The 21,312-nt window shown below is 33.9% G+C and overlaps 1 protein-coding gene and 1 long non-coding RNA gene across 8 annotated transcripts in view; both read right to left on the reverse strand.

The window, feature by feature from the left end:
- The window catches only part of LOC105835059 (cAMP-specific 3',5'-cyclic phosphodiesterase), a 330,289-nt gene that overhangs the window by 294,149 nt on the left and 14,828 nt on the right, over positions 1-21,312 (reverse strand). Inside the window, exons 1-3 of one of the 7 annotated variants that reach the window (XM_036292364.1) lie at positions 18,872-19,787; positions 17,784-18,096; positions 1-1,124 (exon numbers count right to left, since the gene is read on the reverse strand). The exons of 1 other annotated variant lie outside the window; for it this stretch is intronic. In XM_036292364.1, the coding sequence (XP_036148257.1) occupies positions 1-233 (233 nt within the window). In that variant the 5' untranslated portion in view covers positions 234-1,124; positions 17,784-18,096; positions 18,872-19,787. Of the gene's footprint in view, positions 1,125-17,783; positions 18,261-18,357; positions 19,788-21,312 lie in introns of those variants that run through there. 5 more of the 7 variants (XM_036292362.1, XM_036292361.1, XM_036292360.1 and 2 more) reach the window with 5 other exon arrangements.
- On the reverse strand, positions 12,366-17,777 carry LOC114255176. The gene is made up of 2 exons (XR_003626461.2): positions 15,408-17,777; positions 12,366-13,990 (listed from the first exon to the last, which is right to left on the reverse strand). It is a non-coding gene; the product is annotated as an uncharacterized LOC114255176 (long non-coding RNA).

Raw genomic sequence — 21,312 nt, forward strand, 5'->3', positions numbered from 1 at the left:
CTTCGGCAATGTGTGGGCGCGACGGGCCAGCTCCTCCTCGTTCTCAGGATTATAGCGGGCGGTCTCACGTGACCGACGACTGGCGCCGACGTGCGTCCTTGATTTCTTTTCCCCCAGAGGTGGCCGCCGACGGGCACGTTACCGTATCCCGGTATACCGGGATGCGGACCGCTCTCGCTGCAAGCGCGCCGTGAGAACATTTCGCGCTTCCTCTCGTCGCACTTCATCGTCATCGCATAGAGCTCCGGCGTCCGCTCGATCGTGTCGAGCGGCCGCCGCCCCCGGGTCGTGAGACCTCGCGATAATAAGCGAAACACTTGGATGGCACTTATCCAACGTAACGAGGCTCTTTATAACCGCACTAACCGTCAAAAGTTGCCCTTCTGCCTCGCACTTAATTGCGCGCACGCATATAACACCATCGTCCCTCTTTTAGTCCGACAAACACTTGACAAATTATTACTGCGGTATATCAGTCAACGGCGATATGATAAAAATATTGTCATTCGCTCGAATAAAAGAACTAATTCATCACTTTTCTCAGTGTTATTTGCGGAACAATTTAAAAATTTCGTAGTACTATCGAGTTTTTTTTTTTTTATTCTATTTTTCATATCCTTGGGCTAGGACGAGTCCAGAGCGATGACAGATCCGCTTTGAATCTGCGACTGCGAAGCAGTAAAGCGTGCATCGACGTAGATTCCTGTATCAAATACCCATAGGGCATTTGCTTGCGGGAAAATTCACGGTTAAAGTTCAAATACAAATCAAAAGTACCGACGGTTCGCGAGAAAATTGCCGATTCGTGCGACAATCTCAAATTGATCTTTAGTAGTCACTTTAAAATAAAATGATAAATGTCAGCTTAAATCCCTGAATCATAAATCATCACAGACGGCATTTGAAAACAAAGCTTCGAGATTATTAATCATGTATCACCCCCCCCCCCCCCTCGCGACTGAAATAATGTCATTTACGTGAATGCCAAACGTCTGCTTTCCGTCGTTCCTAACATTAGCAACGATCAACAATAGTATCACCTAATATTTGCATGTAGTTAGCGTAATTGCCATCGTGCGTTCCAGCAGCGATGTTCTCGTCCTGGATGCTCCCGTAATTTCCATCTGAAATTGAACAATATCGGGATTCCTGTGAATGTCACGCGACATTTCTACCAGGAATAAAACCAGGCGCACCGTTTACGTCGCAACGAGTGTTGCCGCATTGTGGAGCTCACGTTCTTATAAATCTTACACAATTACTTGCGATAGATCTTACTACCTCAATGTAATAAATTTAATGGTGAAGTCGAAGATTTATAAACAAAATGCATCGGATATTCTTTCCTCGTTTCTCCTTGAGATACAGAGATAACGGCAAAAATAATTTCGCAATACATTTTTTCCAAAGACAAATCTCTGTTATATGCTCACCACCCTATTGCGATTTACTTTTTTAATACATCCATCTATATAAAGAAAAACCAACTTGTTCCGTAAGGAAGCAAGATTTTATGTATTTCCACGCGAGCTAACATGATAACGCGAGGCTTCGCAGCTGGAAAGCGCGAAGTGAAGTAACGCACGTAAACTAATATAGTTTCTAACATCGCGGAGCTTTTCGTAGGAAGCGTTTTACGCCTTAGGTATGTTGCACGGTCGAAGAGTAAAAAAGCTCGGTACACTTGCCCAGCACAGTAATGGCGCCAGGCAGGATGAGACACTATAGAGGGCTACGATAGGGACATAAGGTTCTCCAACGACGCGATGTATATCGTGAACTCGGTAAGAGCTATCAATATAGACGACGCCCGCAACTTGATATCACGCTTGCCTCGATGTTCACATAGTACATTCTATAGACACACGATATTAGTACATATCCACATATCTTTACCTAATGATACATTTAGCATGTAATACGGCTGACTTTGTTTTATTCGCGCTCAATATTCAAGAGACGAATTACGTTTGTGTTTAGCGAGTTAAAAAGAACTCTAGAAAAATTCGATAAAATAAAATTCCTTATTTATCGCAATGGCTCTGATCGCAATTAAATTTATTTCCGCAGATAAACTTAGGATGGAACAAAAAGTTATTAATTACATTTCGATCAGACGTATCATTTTATATGTAATTAAAACAGTAAAGATTCTCGGGAAAATTCTCATGTACGAAATAAAATAGAATACGCAGGGAACAGACAAAATAAACCCCTAGGAAATACGCTATTTACTTTATTAATAATAGGCTGACTCATCATTGGCTTTAATACCAGGTTTCATTCTTGCTTGGAGGGGTTGTACTATACTTAAACTCAGTCATCAATGCGATGTTGTATCAGAATTTTTATAGCAGAATATCTTTTAAGAGATATTGGAGAATCCTTAAGTAATATTGGAGAAGAAAATGTTTTTTTTTACTTCACCTTTCAAAATTACTCGCAATGACTTGATGATATTTAAGTCAAGTAGTTACGTTGGCCGGGAAAAATGTTAAAATGTTGAAATGAAAAAGGCAATTTTGGAAAATAATACGACAAACAAATTTCTTCCTCCAATTTCACTTATATAATTAATTGAAAGTTTTTTTAAAAGAATAATACAAAATTTTATTGGTGACTGTTCAAATATTGTACGAGCTCTATTTTAATCTAAACGATAGAATAAAATCAATATCAAAAATAAGTAATAAGTTTTTTTAACATGTTATTAATAAAAAATAATATATTTCCTAAGTGTTTACATAATTTTTGTCCATCCCTTGTACTACGATCATCATTTAAACCGTTTTCATCATGGATACATTATCTTGTTAACTTCGTTCAAACAATTTTTCCGAGATTGATAATAGCTCAATGGCTTCTTAATCCCAATGTTTGAACATTGATAAAACACAACAAAAACAAAGTAAAGATTATCTGGGGAACAGTCCTCCTTATGGGACATTTTCGTGGCGGACTTTTATAAGATCGCTCGCGTATCTTGTGTAAACTATACCACATAGGCAACGCAAAAAAGATCTCGGGACGATCGTAAAAGGCTGGGAGAGAAAATATCTTCCAGCTCATAAATCTACCTTGGGTTTACGAAAACCGTTGGTGAATAGAAAATTATGTCGCGACCAACTTTTATTCCGAACAATTCGCGGCTCGTCATGCACTAGAATAAAGCCATAATTCCGATTCGGAATGAGCTACGACATCGCTAACTCAAAGTCGATAAACAAAGCTCGCTGCACAACAAGATTAACGTAATACCCTTCCGTCACGACAATCAACTAGCGACACCTTATCAAGTAGACAAAGCATAGAAAATAGGACAAATATACAGCAAAGTTAGGGAATTGTATTATAATCTTTTGCGAATGTATCCCAAAAACATCGTCCTACATTCAGTATGCGCCAAATAATCTTCGTTAAACCAAAACGCAAAATGTTTAATAATTTTTTATAAAATTCTATATTTTTAAGATAACTTAATTTTTATGCATGAGAAACTTGATTATACGAGCATATATAACATCCATTAAAAAAGTTTTATTATAAAATTAAAAGAAACTTTATTTCCACAAAACTTTACGTTCCCAATGTATTGCATTTAATTCTTATGCATAGAAAAGTTATTCGTGTAGAAAATACAAAAAAAGTCTATTAATAAAATTAGATTTATTATCTTTCAGAATAAATACTCAAAAATCCGTTTCATCATATTGTAATCAAGTTTTTAAATCTAATGCCAGAAACGTTATATAAAAAATAAATAAAAAAATTGTTTTCGTGTTTTCCCCGTAACATACTTGTATTCATATATAATTCTTTAAAAAATCTCGTATGTGCGTACTTCGTAAAATTAAAACATAAAAAAAAACAGTTTCAATGCATCACGTATCATCGTAAACATTAGTAAAATCACAAAATATTAACAGAATTTAAAAGCTTCTTTGCAAATGTTTTACAAATTAAACTTATAACTATATAATCATTAGCTATGTAAAAAAAAATTTCTTATTAAAATATGAAAGTCCACTAGCTAAAATACAATTAAAATACAATAAAACATCCTATAAATTTAAAATAATTGAGGTACTAACACGTTATAAAAAAAAAATCTTTACGAGAAGGTTAAGACCAATAAATCTCAAAGAATAATGAAAACACGATAAAAACGTACAATCGTTCAAAATGACTTCCGGACGCCGGTGCCACTTTTTCCTCCCTTTTTAAAATAATTGGAGAGATTCTTTGAAATTCCCGAACAATTTTGTTCACGCGATATTATACACGCAGAGATGGAGGTCATTAGTTATTCTGGCTCGCTCCCCGTTTCCCTCAACCCCAACAAGATTCATTCGAACACACCCGCGCGTACAGAAATGCTCCCTGGACTTTAATTAAGGTAATAATTTATTGCGAGGAAAAAACGAAGTTGATGGAACGACAGTGAAACATCAGGGAGTGCGGCTTTTCAGACGGACTTAACTCGGGTTTCAATATTATAAAATACAGGAGATCGCATAAAGAACAGCGCAAAAGCTTGTCACACGAACGTAATACTTTTGGAAAATTGTTAATTACCTCGCACACAAGATGTAACTGGATAATTTTGAATATTTCAATAGCAACAAGTAGCAGCGATACAGAAAGCGACGGTTCGAATTCTAATTTTGCAACCAATAAATTTACATCAATTTTGGTGAAAGAGATATTGCATAATTCAGTACACGAATATGTAAGTATTGCCTCATTATGTAACAAAGTGGAAATAACATTTAAAAATAAAAGAAATTGTAGAAGTAGAGGAGAGAGAAAGATACTAAAAATTTTGTAATTTTATTAAAGTCGCCCACAATGTTATACCACTTTTATATCGCGTAGAAATAAAATGTAATCTATTTTTAGTTACAATCGACATCACATTTTTACAATTTCATAAAGTACAAATTAATAACCATATGTAATTTTAATATTAAATCGATATTTAAATGTCAATTTAAAATATCTTTTTTCATCTAAATACATACAATTGCATTACTACCTACATTAATAATTTTGAATATTCCAAAAATGATTGTTTCACATGTCTAACATAATTTTTTTCTAATTCTATTGCTTAGAATTATTTTTTCAAACATACAACGCACACGCGACATTAAATCGTAAATTTTTCCGACGGAAAGATTTATCACAAATTATATTTCATTTCCATGTATATATTTATTTCACTAATAATCACATATTACAAGAACAAATCAAACAAATCCCAAACACAGTTTTATACATTAATTTATTCTTTTCCAATCCTACTTTAAGGATCGCTACGTTGTGGCAATGACCCATGAGAGTTTATTGAAAGATTGACGTCAAGGGGCGCGATAGTCCCCCCGCCCTCTCTCTCTCTCTCTCTCTCTACTCTCTTCCCTCATTCTTCAAACATTTATTATCCCACACGAAATACGACATGCGCGAAAACGACTAGAAGAAACAGGAAAAATGCGAGGGAATCCGTGTGATAGAGGTTACAGAGTATAAATTTATGTTCATAATATATCTTGCTGTTTCATCGATTTCTGAGTTTTATTTAATCTTTCGGATTTTTTTTTTTACTTACATCATCGACGATGTTTCATATGTAAAACAAAATTTATATTGATGCACAAATAATATTAAGCCGAATAAAATATTGAAACTCAAAAACACAGATTACGTCTATTCCGAATATCATTATATTCGTATCTGGAGAAAACGTAATTTTCTTGAGCAAACGCGCGGAAATTCATCTGTCCATTTAAATGAGATTCTGTAATTTACTTTTAATAAGATTTCATTAAATATAAATAAAAGAAGAAATAGAAATAATAAGAAAATAGCAATATTACAATCTATTATTACAATCCAACGCACACATACGTACACAATAATAATGAGCTCTGTTTCTCTGTTATCTCACATGATCACGTCATGTCAAACCAATTCGAATCAATATCTCTGTCTGCACACATAAGCATTCGACCTATTGTAGGCTCGATTAAAGGAGCACTCTTTATAATTACCGAGAAATACGATCTTCCATTCTACTTAAACAAAACGAACTGCAAAGAGAGAAACCATCAAAAGAAAAAATACTTTTACATCATCTTGTAAAGACTTCGCACAAAAACATATTTGCTTTCAAAAGCATCGAGCAAAACATTATAATGACGCACAAAAGAAAAAAGCACATCGAAAGGGCTTCATATTCATTTCAACGGATTCTTCCTTCGGTCTATCACGATTGGCGATTAACCGTTGACTTTTTAATGGCGAACGCTTTATAAACGCGAGAAAGAAACCCTACACGAAAGAAACTTGTCATTCTTCACGCGTTTACAAAGAAACGCGAAACAAGACAGAAGAGGGAAAGGTAGATCAAGTTTCGTCGCTCTTAGTCGTGAAGAATAAAAGAACGAAAAAGAAAGTTTTCTATCACACATCGATTCCTTGAGTGTTCAGATCTGAAGAGAATGTTAGCTACACTATCTTCCAAGCCGGTCCCATCTTCGACTCAATTCTCCGTAATCAGATCCAATATAACTCGTATAACCCTTCAAATGGATGTAATGAGCTGAGCCTAATCATCGCCTGATCGGTCGACGGTTCATTTCAGAGCCGGCAATAGTATTAGATCGCGCAATACGGTCAGATAACGGATATCCTGCGGAGACTGAAAACTCAAGAGGCATATCACTTGGAATTATTAGTTTTTTTTTTTTTAAGTTATCTCGCTGAGCGGGAATCGATAAGAGAATTAAAAGTGCGTAACACGGATACTAAAAAGATGAAAATATAGCAAGAAACATAGAAGAGATACTTTCTCATATGATTCACGAAATATTTCATAACGTGAAGAATTTGTCGTCTGTGACAGACATAAAAATCAAGAATATTTTCTTACAAGAGAGAATATAAATAAATACGAAAACTGAATATATCACGTCGTCACTTGTCGCCAAATCACTTACTTGTAGCGAACTAGCGCTCTGCAAAACAACAAAATCTTAAATCAAAAGAAACCAAAGAAAGTAAGAAGAAAAAAAAGAATCTTACACTATGGCTCTCCAATTGATGAAACAATAAATTGAAGATTGTTTTAAATGCCATTTGGAGATCAATTTATTCAAGTAATTTGAATAAAATTTAAATAAACTTTAAAAATAGAACTGTTTATACAGTGATTTATGCGTCGCAATAATATCGACTGGGAAAAAGGATTTATTGCGTATTACAAAGGCTGTAATCCTGCCTTGTTTTCGTGCGCAACAACTAGGAGCTCACATTATTGGGCACGTGTGACAAACCCTTTGTCGCAACTGATTCCAGATCGTTTTACTTGATTACGAATGATTCACATGGTAATATAAGCATCGATCGACAACGCGTGATTTTGAGTGAGCCAAATATCTCCACCGAATCTCTAGAAATTAAGCCGACAAATAACGTATATCATTCGGTGGTTATTTGACTAATCTGCTATCACAATTGATTGAGATTCATTACACTTTCAAGCTTTCAATAAATGACGAAAGAGATGGGCCTTCAATAAGCGACTTATTCGAACGATGTTCGTCACCGAGAGAACATCGATCTCCGGTGTACCTCCAAAATAGAAGTTTATCCGTGATCCAGCTCTCTCCGTATGGCAAAAGTGCTCGCTGGAGCTTGCAAGAGTCCATCAAAGTTTCGCCTACGGTATGCTCGATGGTGCAATCGCGACGATTTACATACATACATAAACACGAACGTCGGGAACGCGGTGGATTCGTGGAAAATAGAATTGTAATTCAAAACCAGTTGTCAAACAGTATTGTTAAACGGCATTATTTAAATTATTTGCGTTTTAGCAGCTTACTTAATATGCCCGTCGTTCCTCCTACATTCGGGAGACAAATCGTTACGTCGAGTGACACTCTCGGCGCCCCGCGTGAAATAAATTACGATTCTGAACGAACGAACATTAATTATGCAACTGATTAAGCTGTAGTTGCTTATCGCTCGAGAACAATGTTACCGTACACGATACCGACTCTTTGGCGCTCTCTACAAGCCCTCGACAAGGTGCATACCAATGAGTCGCAACAAAAGGCGTATACACGGCATCGTTCCTACCTGTACGTGAACTGAGAGTCTGCATTGTAACGCGCGCACGTAAGGTCGAGCGTATATTCAACGGAGTTAACGATAAAGTTCCTACAAGAGGCACGTGAATGAAGCGCTTAATGACAATCGCCATTCGTGACTTCGACACTTTACTGGAAAATTACATAGCATTATGAAGCATAGAGAGAATTGATAGCGCGTTCGAGGTGATATATCGAGCGTAGCAAGCCACGACAATTAATTGTTTAAAAAATAAACAGGAGAGGTCAAACTCGTAAATATAGTTTCTGTTTCATTTACGGTCGGTAAATAAAGTTTAGACAACAACATTCAAAACTGCTTTATCAGACAACTTGCATTGTATACCGGCACACTCCATCAGTTATTTAGGAAAGTAGCTTTGTGTTTCTTGCTTGCGAAACAACATCGAAATATGTATAATGATATTTTAAAATATTTTCTCTTGTAAGAATATTTACTTTTTTACTACAAATTACATACAATACAAAATTTTATAATCTTATAGAAAATTTATAAGCTTGATAAATCAGAAGATGCGCAAACAAGCACAAATATTTATATATAAAATTTCAACAGCTCTATTTTCACAGTGTGTTTATAATACTGCAACTTTGTTAAAATCATATTGCACATCCGTATTTTAACAATGTTTCTAAAACATGATAATCCAATATACAAGATTATAACGTGTACTGTGCAGTGTCCTATGCCGTATGGGTAAAAATACGCAATTTAATTATATCGAAATCGTATGAATTGTTGTTTTCTAAATTGTCTTTCTGTATACTGTTTTTTCTTCTTTCTAATCCTTCTTATAATTTTTCATTAACATCTTATCAAAGAAAAACGTAGTACATGTATACCGTAATTTAATTTATTAATGCTAACCATAGTAAAGCTTCGCTTACTACAAGTCGCTGGATACAAATACATGCTGAATCATGAAAACAACGCTGAATCACGATTTTTCCCTTGAAAAGGTGAATCTTTTAATAAAATAACATCACGTGGCTCGCTGTCCCCATTTGAGAAAAGAAAAAGAGAAATTTGTATCATTTTTTATCAATTCTAAATCGGTGAAATGTCTCAGACATTTATTATCACAAATTTCGTGACATTTTCTGTTTCGTTGATCATTTAAATAAAAGTATGTGAATACTAGCTCGGAGCTTGCAAAGTAGTTAACGCATACTAGTTAAAAGTACTTTCCTCTTGTAATTTAATTGTACAACACTAAGTTAGTTATGTGACAGTGTTCACAGGTAAACGTACTTATTCGATACGATATTTTAAAAGGTTAATAGGTAAAGCTAACACTGAAAGTGTTAATTTTGAAACTAATGCGTTACTTTCTGCTAATGTATGTAGTATTAAATTCGACGATCTAAAAACAAAAACTTGCGAACTATGTTAAAGAGATGTTATTTTTTATCTCATTATCGTAAAAAATACAGAAAAATTAAATATGTAAAATGTAGATCGATGTTTCAGATTTCCACTATTTCATAAATTTTTGTTTTTCTCTCTAATATATATTTCTAACCTTTTTTCACTTCCAAAAAATGTTATGAAATACCAAACAAATCGAATTTTTCAATGTATTGTTACACTATCATCACCACAAAACTGCTGTTTTCCCGTTAAAAAAAAACGTAAAAAAAGACATATTCCCTCGGGAAATCAAACAACTGAACCGAAGTGATGCCATTTCCAATTCCCTAAAAAAAGAGAGGCCAGTGGCAATCGTGTCGACCCTTCCGTTTATCCATGAGTACTAAGAAGGACAGAGAAAGAAAAATATGTCCTCATAATGTTAAATATATGTGACATTTTCGCAATAATGGCGAATACATTTAGGTTCTATTACTATATATTAATAACGTGTTATATATGTATATAATATTATTATGTTATTAGTAATAGAATCTAAATGTATTCGCTATTATTGCGAAAATGTCACATATATTTAATATATATATATATATATATATATATATATATATATATATATATATATAAAATCACAATTTGTCATTTAAAACAGTATAAATTATCTATAATCGCATGACGCAATTTATTATAAATGCAAAATATAATCTTTGTTGGCATCACAAATAGTTTTGTTGAATAATAAATTAATAATTATTGATGTAAATAGAAGTACTTATCCAGTATACAAATATACGCAAATTAAGCATGTATTAATACAACTATTCAACTATTTAATATGTAATTTCCTATTATTAATTGTTCATTCATGATGTAATTTATAAAATAAAATAAATATACATTATCTCGCACTATTATCTGTTGCAACTTGAATTCTCCATTGAAACTAGCAATTGTATACCCCGTACGTCATTACATCACTGTGATGGTTGAGGCGTAACACTTAATCATATTGCCAGTCATCTTTATTCATTATAGATATCAGCGATAATAACTTTGCCGAAGAGCACAATACGTTAGAATCGCGTATTTAAAGAGTTAATCACGATATTACAATATCGATAAAATTGCAAATATGCACCGATCAAATTTTGCGACAGGACAATAATTGCTTTTATTATATATAAGCACGCAAAATGCTCCAAATTCATTAGAAAGTAAAATATTTTTTAGACAGATTTATACGTGCTTTTAATTTAATACATTTAAAATACAATGTTTAAAATATAATTTTCAGTATTTCAAATTTTTCAGTTGTATGGTTGATGATAAATTTCTTAACTTTTGCAACGTTCAAACAATTCCAAGTGTTATTTAATCTAAAAATTGTTAAAAATAAAAATGTAAAATATACCTTCAATTATTTTAATTAATTTTATCATAAAATGAATAAACAACAAAATGACTATTCTTAACTCAGATTAGTATTTTTATTTGTATAAACTTAATATGTTTTATAATTTTATATGCATCGATCAAAATTAATTCATTAGCCTTATTCTTGCTTGCCATAATATGTTATTGTTCGCAACGCGTATTCGCAGTAAACAAGTTAAACTCGGTCTTTCTTTTGCAAACAATATGTATATGTACGAAGCTTAAAAGCTTCACACAATATATTGTATATCCACGTAGATACTGCGGACACAGCATTGAGCGTTAAATTCTAAGCGTATTTAGAAAGGATAAGACTTCAGAACTTTATTTAGCGGATAGTTGTAGTAGAAAGTTTCATGTATAAATTATTTCGAATTATATTAAAATAAAAATGCATTTTACACTTCAGAGAACCGCGCTGTCCCAGTGCCACATTTCTGTTAACAAACGAATGTTAAACAAGAAATATAACACGTCGCGCGTTGTAAACGGTAAATTATTTCAAATTATATCGACAAACGAATGCATCGCGTGCACGGCTTTACAGCAGACTAAACCATATAAATTGCCACAGCGTGACTGATACTTCGAATGCCAATTGTGATAATTGTTTTCGCAATCACGTCGAAATGAAATAACGAACGAATGCATCATTGTTGCGAGCTTGGATTACAGGTACCTTTTTATTATAGGTACGCGCTATGCGTTAAGTCTATTTTCAGCGTTTGAAAATAAACGGTGCATGATTCACTAAAGGTCTAAAGATATCGAGTAACGCAAACATTTTCGTTATGTGTACACGTAAATTAGTTGATTGGAAAGTCATACGTAAAGTTATTTTAAATTCGAGCAAACGTGAATTAATTGTTGTAAAGCCTTAATTGCATTAACCGTGCAGCGTCATGAATACCGCGTTAGATAAAGAGGAATATGCGAACATATCTAAATGCATATTGAACCACTTGAGCAAACAGCAACTAGAACCTATGCACGGATCTTACTTATCGCGAATGCAAGGAAAATTACATTAAGACGTTGCATGCACAACGACAGTTATAACAGTTTAAACAACTCTTAGCCATAATACAACGATTAAACTGAATGGTATTACAAGATACAATACAAATGTGCACAGAACAATATGCAATATAAACGGCCTGTAAACGAAAAATAAGTAACAAGAAAAAAAAAAGATCAGACTTCTTATTTTTACTTTCTTTTAAAATATAAAAAAAATTAGATCTTATAATTTGTGACTATTCTTCTGACTAAGAAATAACGTCTAAATTTCAATATTAAGTCAAGCATATATACATTTATATACATATAATATTGGATTTTTATTTTCGTTATAAAACTGTGCTTTGCTGCGACAGAGTTGCAAATATTTTTTTTTTCTTTTACGTTACGTGCGCGCATTCCGAGGATTTATTCTTTGCAAAATTCATACCATCCCGTGACTAGAAATTCAAAATACAGACAAGGTGCTGTTTCCACAAAAGAAAATATGAGAAATGTAGGGTTTCAGGTAAAAGAAACGGGATTTAAATGGAACATGCAAAGCCATCTTCGATCTTGCAGCAACCGTATGCATGCAATGTAACTAAAAAAGAACAATACTGATTCACGCAGAACAGGAAGCAATTAACGTGTACAATCGTTCTTGAAAAAAAAAAATAAAATTGTTTCACTCAACCAGTCGATGATGAAAACTTTGTCAGAGAAAAACTTTCTTTCTAGCTTGTATCGATAAAACCTTCTAACTTGCTTAATATCTACGCTAATGCGTGATATTTCAAACTAACAAATCTTTAAATATTTTAAAATTATTTTCTAATTAATAAAACTATTCAAACTTTTTAAAAAATAATAGTGTAAAATGCCAGATAAATATATTTCGTTTAATATATGTCTATGATTATCTTAAAAAAAAAATAACGCTACTGCATGCTTAGAATTAATCGATATATCAACCTTCGTAAAATTTGTTTTCTGGTTTTTTCTTTCCTTCTATATCTGTTGCAAAACATTCGGATGAATAGAAAATACGTCCAAAAATTCATGCAGTATTAACAACGATTGTTTCAATGTAACTTCCATAAATATGTGTCAAAATCTTTCGATAAATTATACAATAAATTGTATACGGTTTATTTTATCCAAGTATTGTTTGAATTGTGCTATGTGTAATTTCTCTTTGATTACGATATTTACGAGAATATGTACGTTTAAACAAATTCCAATATACAATACGCGATTATTCAAATTTGTATGCATTTACGTTAGAATAAATAATGCTCGTGTTCGATAGCCAACGAAATCACAAAAGTGAGGAAAAACAAAGACATCATTCCAAGGCTTCCAGCAGTCGCATGTCAACCTTGCACAAATGCTAGGACATATTTCCACGCTTTGTAATAATGCTATGTAATAACAGTCACGCGACGTTTTTACCCAACTCATTGCGCAACTTTATACATCCCGTTTTGAATCAAAACGCTTTTAGCTTCTCACGATCGTTCCCGTCATTTCAATACTTTGGGAAGCGTTTCCAAGGCGTACACTTAAGTAACAAATTGTTGGGAGCAATATCGGACAGCAGGGCAATCTCGTTAGAACATAATGGATTCTCAACTTAGGTCTTGACCCTTACAACTAAATTGGACACTACTAACACGCGAGAAAACCAACCCATAAACTAAAAATCAATTGTTTCTAGTGGATGATAAATATTTGATCTTATCGTTAGTTTAATTTCAGTTTTTATAGAATAATTATGTGTTATCTGCACAAGTTTATACTGCATAAGTATAGAAATATAGAAAAAAAAAAACAAAGTATAAAATTACATTACTTATGGACGTAATGTCAAATGCACGAGCTCAAATATGTACTGTCACTTCGAGAAGTGTACTTCAAACAGTTGTTTTACCAGTTTGTCTTCGAAGAATGAAATAAACAAGATCTTGGTCGTATTTATTCCCATCCCTCTAACGTTTCACAGAAAGCACTGTAAAAAGAAACAATCTACGTCAATCCGTCGTGAATACTTTCGGAGATTCGAGCCGCGAGATAGAACTATCGAAAAAAGCATCGCTATGTACAAGAGCGCCTATATTTTTTTAAGACTAACATATATAATCGACGCCACGAAAATTCAACGAACGGTACACCATCACGCAATGCACCAACGATATTTTCCACGGGTAATCCGCAACGGCACGTAATTCACTATACAAAAAATAGCTAGAAACCGGTGAACTATATCTTTAACACATGCGAAATAATGCAGTGTTTATTTCGCAACGGGTGAACGTGCTCGTTTTATCACGACCGAAACTGAAGCGACGTCAAGCTCGATATTTGCTTTGCGAACTAAGAGGAAAGGATCAAAAACAAAGCAATCTATGCGCACGAAGAAAATGTAATTATAAGCTGCACGATGAAAATTCTAAATTTATCAAAGAGAACAAAAGATTTACTAATTAAGGTAAATGGAACCGGATATAAACGTTATATATAGAACAAAGAATGTTGATTTTTTATAAAAATTCACGGTATAAAATGATTTAATCATATAGTTAATTGAAATATAAAATATATATAAAATATTATTATTAATACAGAAACATGAAAAATTTTTAAATTATTCGGAAAGTAATAAAAACTTGTAAAGCATTAAAATGAATCAATATCCGGAGAATCCGAATTGTTTGTTTTTTATGATCTAAATGGTTGTTCTCGTATTGTTTATAAAATAAATACGAAAAATATTGTATTGATAAATGCGTAATGTTGTTTTAAAAAAATGATAAAAAAGTCAAAGTATAAATTCTAGTTCTATAATAAATTCATACAAATATATATTAGATCATTCACATTTAATATTAATAATAAGTTTCCGTATAAGTGTCCGAATAAAAAACATGTTCAATCACTGAGACATTTACTTTACTAAATAATCTCTACTAAAATGTGTTAAAAATAACAAATATGTAATGTGAAAACTCTTCACATTTTCCATTATAATATGAGATATAATATGGTTTATATACAACCAAATTATCTCACATATCTGGAGAATAAAACTCATTATGAGATCAGAATCTCATCTAGATATCCATAGTATAGATGACTGAATACAGTTTCAATATGATTCACCATGAATATATTCAACCGTTGCGTTTATTTCAAATATATTTTTCCATATTTTAATATGTTAAATTTCTCCCAGCGTTATTATTATTATAAAATTCATTGTTATACGTTTAATTTATACCACTATTATATTAGAATAATATAAATGTCCAGTCTCTTTTTGTAAAACGCAATAGAGCCGCGACAATTAACAAATCACGTTACACAAACATCCATCGTTTTTTTCCTCAGAATAATTAACTAGAACTTTGAGCTAAAACTTTACGAACCTAGAGCTTTGCTGGAGTTCAAACAACCGCGAGTTTGTTCGCCGCAGGCAACTCTCTTTTCTGAGAAGTTACACCAATTAAGACACTTCTGTGATCGAATTCCAATGGCATCTGTTTGGAACTTATAAATGGATCTTTTGTAGGTTTGGGAAACAATCTAAAAAAACGAAAATATCGTTCTTTACTTAAAAATAATCAGTTGAATTTTGTTCATGTATTTTTCACAAACAAGAATGAGGTGTTTAAGAAACGCTTTTTTCATCGAGAGATGGATGGAAAAAAGAAAAGGGTGTTTAAATTGCAATCGATTTTTTACAGATTAAATCGGTGATCTGAATATACATGACAGGATAGTGCATTATATGCGTATTTAAATTAATCGTATATAGAAGATGATGAGAAATTTTCCAAGTAAGAGCATTTGCGGATATTCCACTCGCTCCCGCGTTTTATTTCATATCTACCATGTATTTTCTAGCATCAGAAATATGCATTAAATAATTCTCATTGTAAATCTGTTTAACTAGTGTGCCAATTATAAGCTTCATTAATTATAAAATAGAATAAACTTAACGAGAGCTGACACGCGTCATTTGGCCTTTCAAAACGGATCGAATTTTAATTTATCAGCGAAACAAAATCGACGAAAATTCACACTTTCGCAACGATGCATTCGACAATCACGCCAATTTTCCGCGACACATACGTCACAACGCGACCGCTGTGAAGCAATTGTTAATAAAAGCGGAAAATGCGAGATTTCAAAATGTGTACTGTGGCGCAACACTATCACAGGCGCAATTCATTGCGTTTCAACTCGCAGGTTATCATGCCGTCGCGGTCGCAGCAAAACTGCGAGCCGCTATAAAACAGTGTCCTTGCTCCATTACTGTGAAACGGCAGAAGGAAAATAACTAAGAGGAAAAAGAGAGTCGTGACTCCGCGCAAGTAAAGCAGAAAGAAATGCGAAACTTTACTCAAAGAAACTTCTTTCCCGTTTGTCCCGAGGTACGGAGCGACAAGAGATGCAGATAACTCGCACTGCCGCCATGTCGTTGGAACATCGAGAAGAATTCGCGAAAAGAATAAAAATAACAATGTTACTAATAAATACATTAACAAATCTATTACGTAAGCAATGTAATATTTGTCCGCGAATTTTTGAGTATATCGTAAAATAAACGATTAAATCAAGATTTATTTTCTTTGGGAAAGAGTTCATCATAGGAAAAATAGTACTTTTCAACACTTACACCTAAAAGCCGAATTGCACAAAAAATCTCACGAATTATAACAGAAATTGCTGAAATTTTTTCTCGCGTCCTTTATGAAAGAAACAGAAAATACGCGAAAAAGATTTTCAATACTTTTTTACAAATTTCTCTATGCTGTCATTCACTCAATCATGCTTATTCCAGAAAAGCTTTTTCGCTTTGAACGTTCAAAGGCAGAGCGACCTGATTTTAAAGAGCTTATTACACGCAGAATATTCTCTCTAATATTGTACGGCATTAATAGCGAAGTATTAAATTATTTAAATAGAAGATATAATTGTCCCGTGGTCGATTGCTTAAAGACAATTTGAGAAGACAAAGTATATCAGAACCACTTGAATAACCTTTCTGAATGGCCTTAAAGCAATTCAATGAAGTCAAGATCCACAATGCGACGTACTTCGTTGACTAACTTTCGAAATTCAACTTTTTAATTATTGCGGAACTTTATCTTAAATGTATGTTAATTTGTGATCATAGAACCAATATTTCTTTCTCTTCGAGAGAGATTTAGATAGAAAAGAGTGAACAATAGAGAGCGATATTATCTCAACGTTAAGATAACACACAAGATACTAAAAAAAATAATACTCGAAGAGTAGAAATTTGGAAAACGGTAATGTCATAATATTTCGGGCACTTGAAATATGCCAAGACCAATTTTGTTGCCCGTTTTCTAACATGAAAAAAACAATAACGGCCGCCGACAAGAGATATGACCCGCATTAATAAAGTGTCAGAAATAATAGGGGCAGGAATTTTTTTCAAATACCGTGTTAATTTGTACACTTTTACGTCACGAGACGGTTAAGTCTCGATTTGTGTACTGATCAAGCAAAAAATCATGGGTTTCTATTCCTCGCACAGAAATACGGATAAAAAGAAGAGACTTTGGAGAAAAAAAAGAAACCAAAAAACTCTATGATTCACAGAAACTTGTTGTATTTGTTGTATTGTAAACGTTGTATTTCGAAAGTGGTGATAAGTGAAAATCTCTATTATGATTGCTTAAAGCAACGATGATTTACGCTCGAAAAAGTTCAATCGTTGCGCCGGAAATCGTACCAAAAACCCAACTAAGCGCTTTGTTCATTTTACTTACAATGCATACAATGCATTTCTCGTCCGCATCTGAACGGGCATCCATTTCTACGGCTTGCGCAATTACGCAAATTGGATCCTCTTTATTCCAGACTCGACTTTGCTCTCTACGCACTTCGTGACATATTGTACTTTCACGAAGGAAGAAATCGAGCTTCGCACTTCAATGTCCGGAAGTCATATCCTCTTCGAGCGACGAGTATCGTATCGTATCGTATAATACGTTTACGATCAGTTCAGTTTACGACGAAAGTCGTAATGTGCTTGCTGCGTCAATTCTACATTCTAATACGAGCGCTGCCTCTCACAGTATTCTACTTCAATCGGGTTTCGGTATTTTCAAGAAATGGGGCAATGAGATCTCTTTTAACGCGTCGCACTTCGATTTATATCGCTCAATCGTCTACCGCGATAACTTTTTCCACCTCCTTCTCTCGTGTCTAAATCATTACGCATATATCAAATAAAAAATATTTCTCTGAAAAAATAATGGAAAAATAATGTAACAGAACTCCCCGAGTGCAGTTGATACATTGAGAAAATTTATTTCAAGCACAAAAGCACAATTTAATTACTTTCACGAAAGAACTTCACGCGAGATTTCTCGGCGTTTATCTCAATTTCGCAAAATCACATTAGTTTCGCTCGGTACTCTCGATCAGGACAATCGTCTTCATCTCAGCTGTTGTCCGGATCAACGAATTCCCAAGATTTCCCATGTGCTTTTCTCGTTAAACTTTTCTCGAGAATTTATCTTCGTTGCAGAAAAAGGGCAACAATTTTTCCATATCAAAATCGAAGCCAAGACTATGAAATCATTCTAATTATCCAATTTTCTCAAAATAACGCTCACTCAATAAACAAAATTTTTACCTGCATTCTCGACACATTTTTTTATTGTTAAACAAATTTCTTTAATTCCATAAATACTTTCGACGTTAAATATATTTTTCTAATTTTTACTTATAGTAACTTTAAATATGTTTTCCATATTATACAAGTTAAATTCCAATTTAACAGTTATTTAGTATTAGAAATATGAAAAATGTGATATTAGATATAAAAATAGTCGCAGTTCATAAATCTTACAGGAATCAAATTTAGATTTTCTAGAAACTTCAAAGCAAGATTATGGACTTTCATGTTGTGTGTATCGTTTGTAGTAAGAAAGTTGGAAAATGGAAAAGTTTTCGATGTATGAAAAAGTTATCGAGGTACACATAAAACGTGCTACAATGGTCCACACGTGATTTTTATATGACTCGACACGTCAAGTAAGTACAATAGAACTTGTTCGAAAGCACGACTTCGATCATTTATCTTCCCGGAAACCCTGATTAAGAAAAGTTCATGTTCGAAGATGATTCGAAATGGCAGGATGACGTGCAGGATTCCTCGAAAAGAGTTGACATCCCACAAACTATATAACTGATCCCATAAAAATCACGTCAATCACTTTCCAACACCAGTATGGTTTAACGTTCGAGCGGAAGCCGAAACCGAAATGTCAACAGACGTTCGTGTCGCGCGTGTCGCAATATTTATACTTCCCTTTTCATCGCGGACGCGAACTGTCGCAGCACGTCTCGCTTATTTCATGTTCGCACCACTTGAATTAACGGCGACGTGCCGCATGCCGGCGCGGATGCCGGGTGCACGACGACCGGGTGAATGCAAACGTGTGCTCTTGCCAGGTGCAGCAGGTGTGACACGCCGGACGGGGATTCCGATGAATCGCTCCGAGGAAACTCCGCGTGACTCGCTCGACGTTGAGGCTCCGTAAGCTCCGGAGTCAACACGCCGCGCCGTGGCAAACGTTTACGCGCGACTATCAGCTTTTCGGCGTAGAAGCACACGCGACGCAACGCAACGCGACGCGACGGCGTGCGTCGCCGGCGGGCGCGTGCGTCGCCTCTCCCGACGGGAAAACCGCGAAGAAGCCGGACGAACACCCCCGCGGAGCGAAACGCGCGCGCGACCGTCCGTAAGGCCGTCGCGGTCACAACAAAACGTGAGGCTGCCCACCGGGTGCCACGAGGAGTGGCAGGGTCGTGTCATCGACTCCTCGACCAGTGCGACATCTTGATGCCGTACGATCTAACCGCAAGAGAGAACCGTCTAAGAGTTCCTGGCTGCCAGGTGCGCCAGGTTACCAAGCAACTCCCTCGCGATAAGCGAAAATGAGTAAAACTTAATCCGGACTGGAAAAGATGTATATACGGACTCATGTCAGAAAATAATAGAGACGTGATCTGTCAAAGAAGTTTCTCGTGAGAAACCTCTTCGTTATATCATCCCAATCAATGTTACGTCATAGATAACGTTCAATAATATCGAGTCACCTAACGGGAACTACTTCAAATGACGTAATATGATATTCTCCAATATATAGTTATTTCTCTTCTTAATATTGTAGTGTCTTGATGTCTTAAATAAATAAATTTAATTAATTTAATTTAAATAAATTTTCCTTATTCAAATTAGATATCACAGAAATTAGATTTTACACTTGCAACAAAAATAAAAAATGAATAAATTTTTAATGTTACTTTAACTATAAATCATTTAATACATTATTTAATGCATATATATATATATATATATATATATATATATATATATATACACTTTAATAAAGTACGTTTATCAGAAAGAAATTATAATTAAAATTTTGTTCAGATCTACAACAACACTGCATTAAAGATTTAAATAAACATATTAATTTTATTCATTAATTCTAATTCTTTAATAATTCTATCATTATTACAAAGTTTACTATTTAAAAAATGTCAATATGGAGTTTACTACTTAATATATTAGAACGATATAAAAAATTTGATTTATTATGTAATTTATCAAAACTTTATTTAAGTAAAAAGACGTCATTATATCGTCAGCAATGCGTCATATCTGCTTTTTATTTAAAAAATAAAAATATATATATGATTGATGAAATAATTATTTATTTGTGCTAATAGGAGTATAGTTACTCTGCATTAGGATTAAGTGCGACGTTATTAAATATCGGAGAGCACGATAAAACATCCCCCTAACATGATAAGTTGTTCTACGCTATATAATGATTAAATTGCTACTTTACTAACGTGGAATCTGATCCTCGGTGCTCAAGACACTATATCATCTGCGACAGGTAATGGTAAACATTGTCAAAATCAAAATTATAAATAATGGTTTTATCTTTGCTATTTTTTTATCTTCGCTTTTTTAAATGATTAACAGATGGTCATTTTTATTCTATTCTAATAAGACCTCATTACCGTAGCTATTAATAATCGAAATAGATAGAATTTCTCCTATCTAATCAGAATGCATATACATATGTCTGCCAAATTCAAATGTTTAATCTAATTTTCTAATCGAGTAACCTAAGAGCTATGAAAATTATCTTTGCTATTTTTTAGATATCAACAAACGAAAACTAGTACAAAAACAGCTCATTTGGTACAAGAGACATCGATTTGCGCGGATCGATGCAAACCTATTACCTTACAGTCGGTAACTCTCAACGA

The sequence above is a fragment of the Monomorium pharaonis genome, chromosome 9 (genome assembly GCF_013373865.1).
Source record: "Monomorium pharaonis isolate MP-MQ-018 chromosome 9, ASM1337386v2, whole genome shotgun sequence".
NCBI classification, from domain to species: Eukaryota; Metazoa; Arthropoda; class Insecta; order Hymenoptera; family Formicidae; genus Monomorium; species Monomorium pharaonis.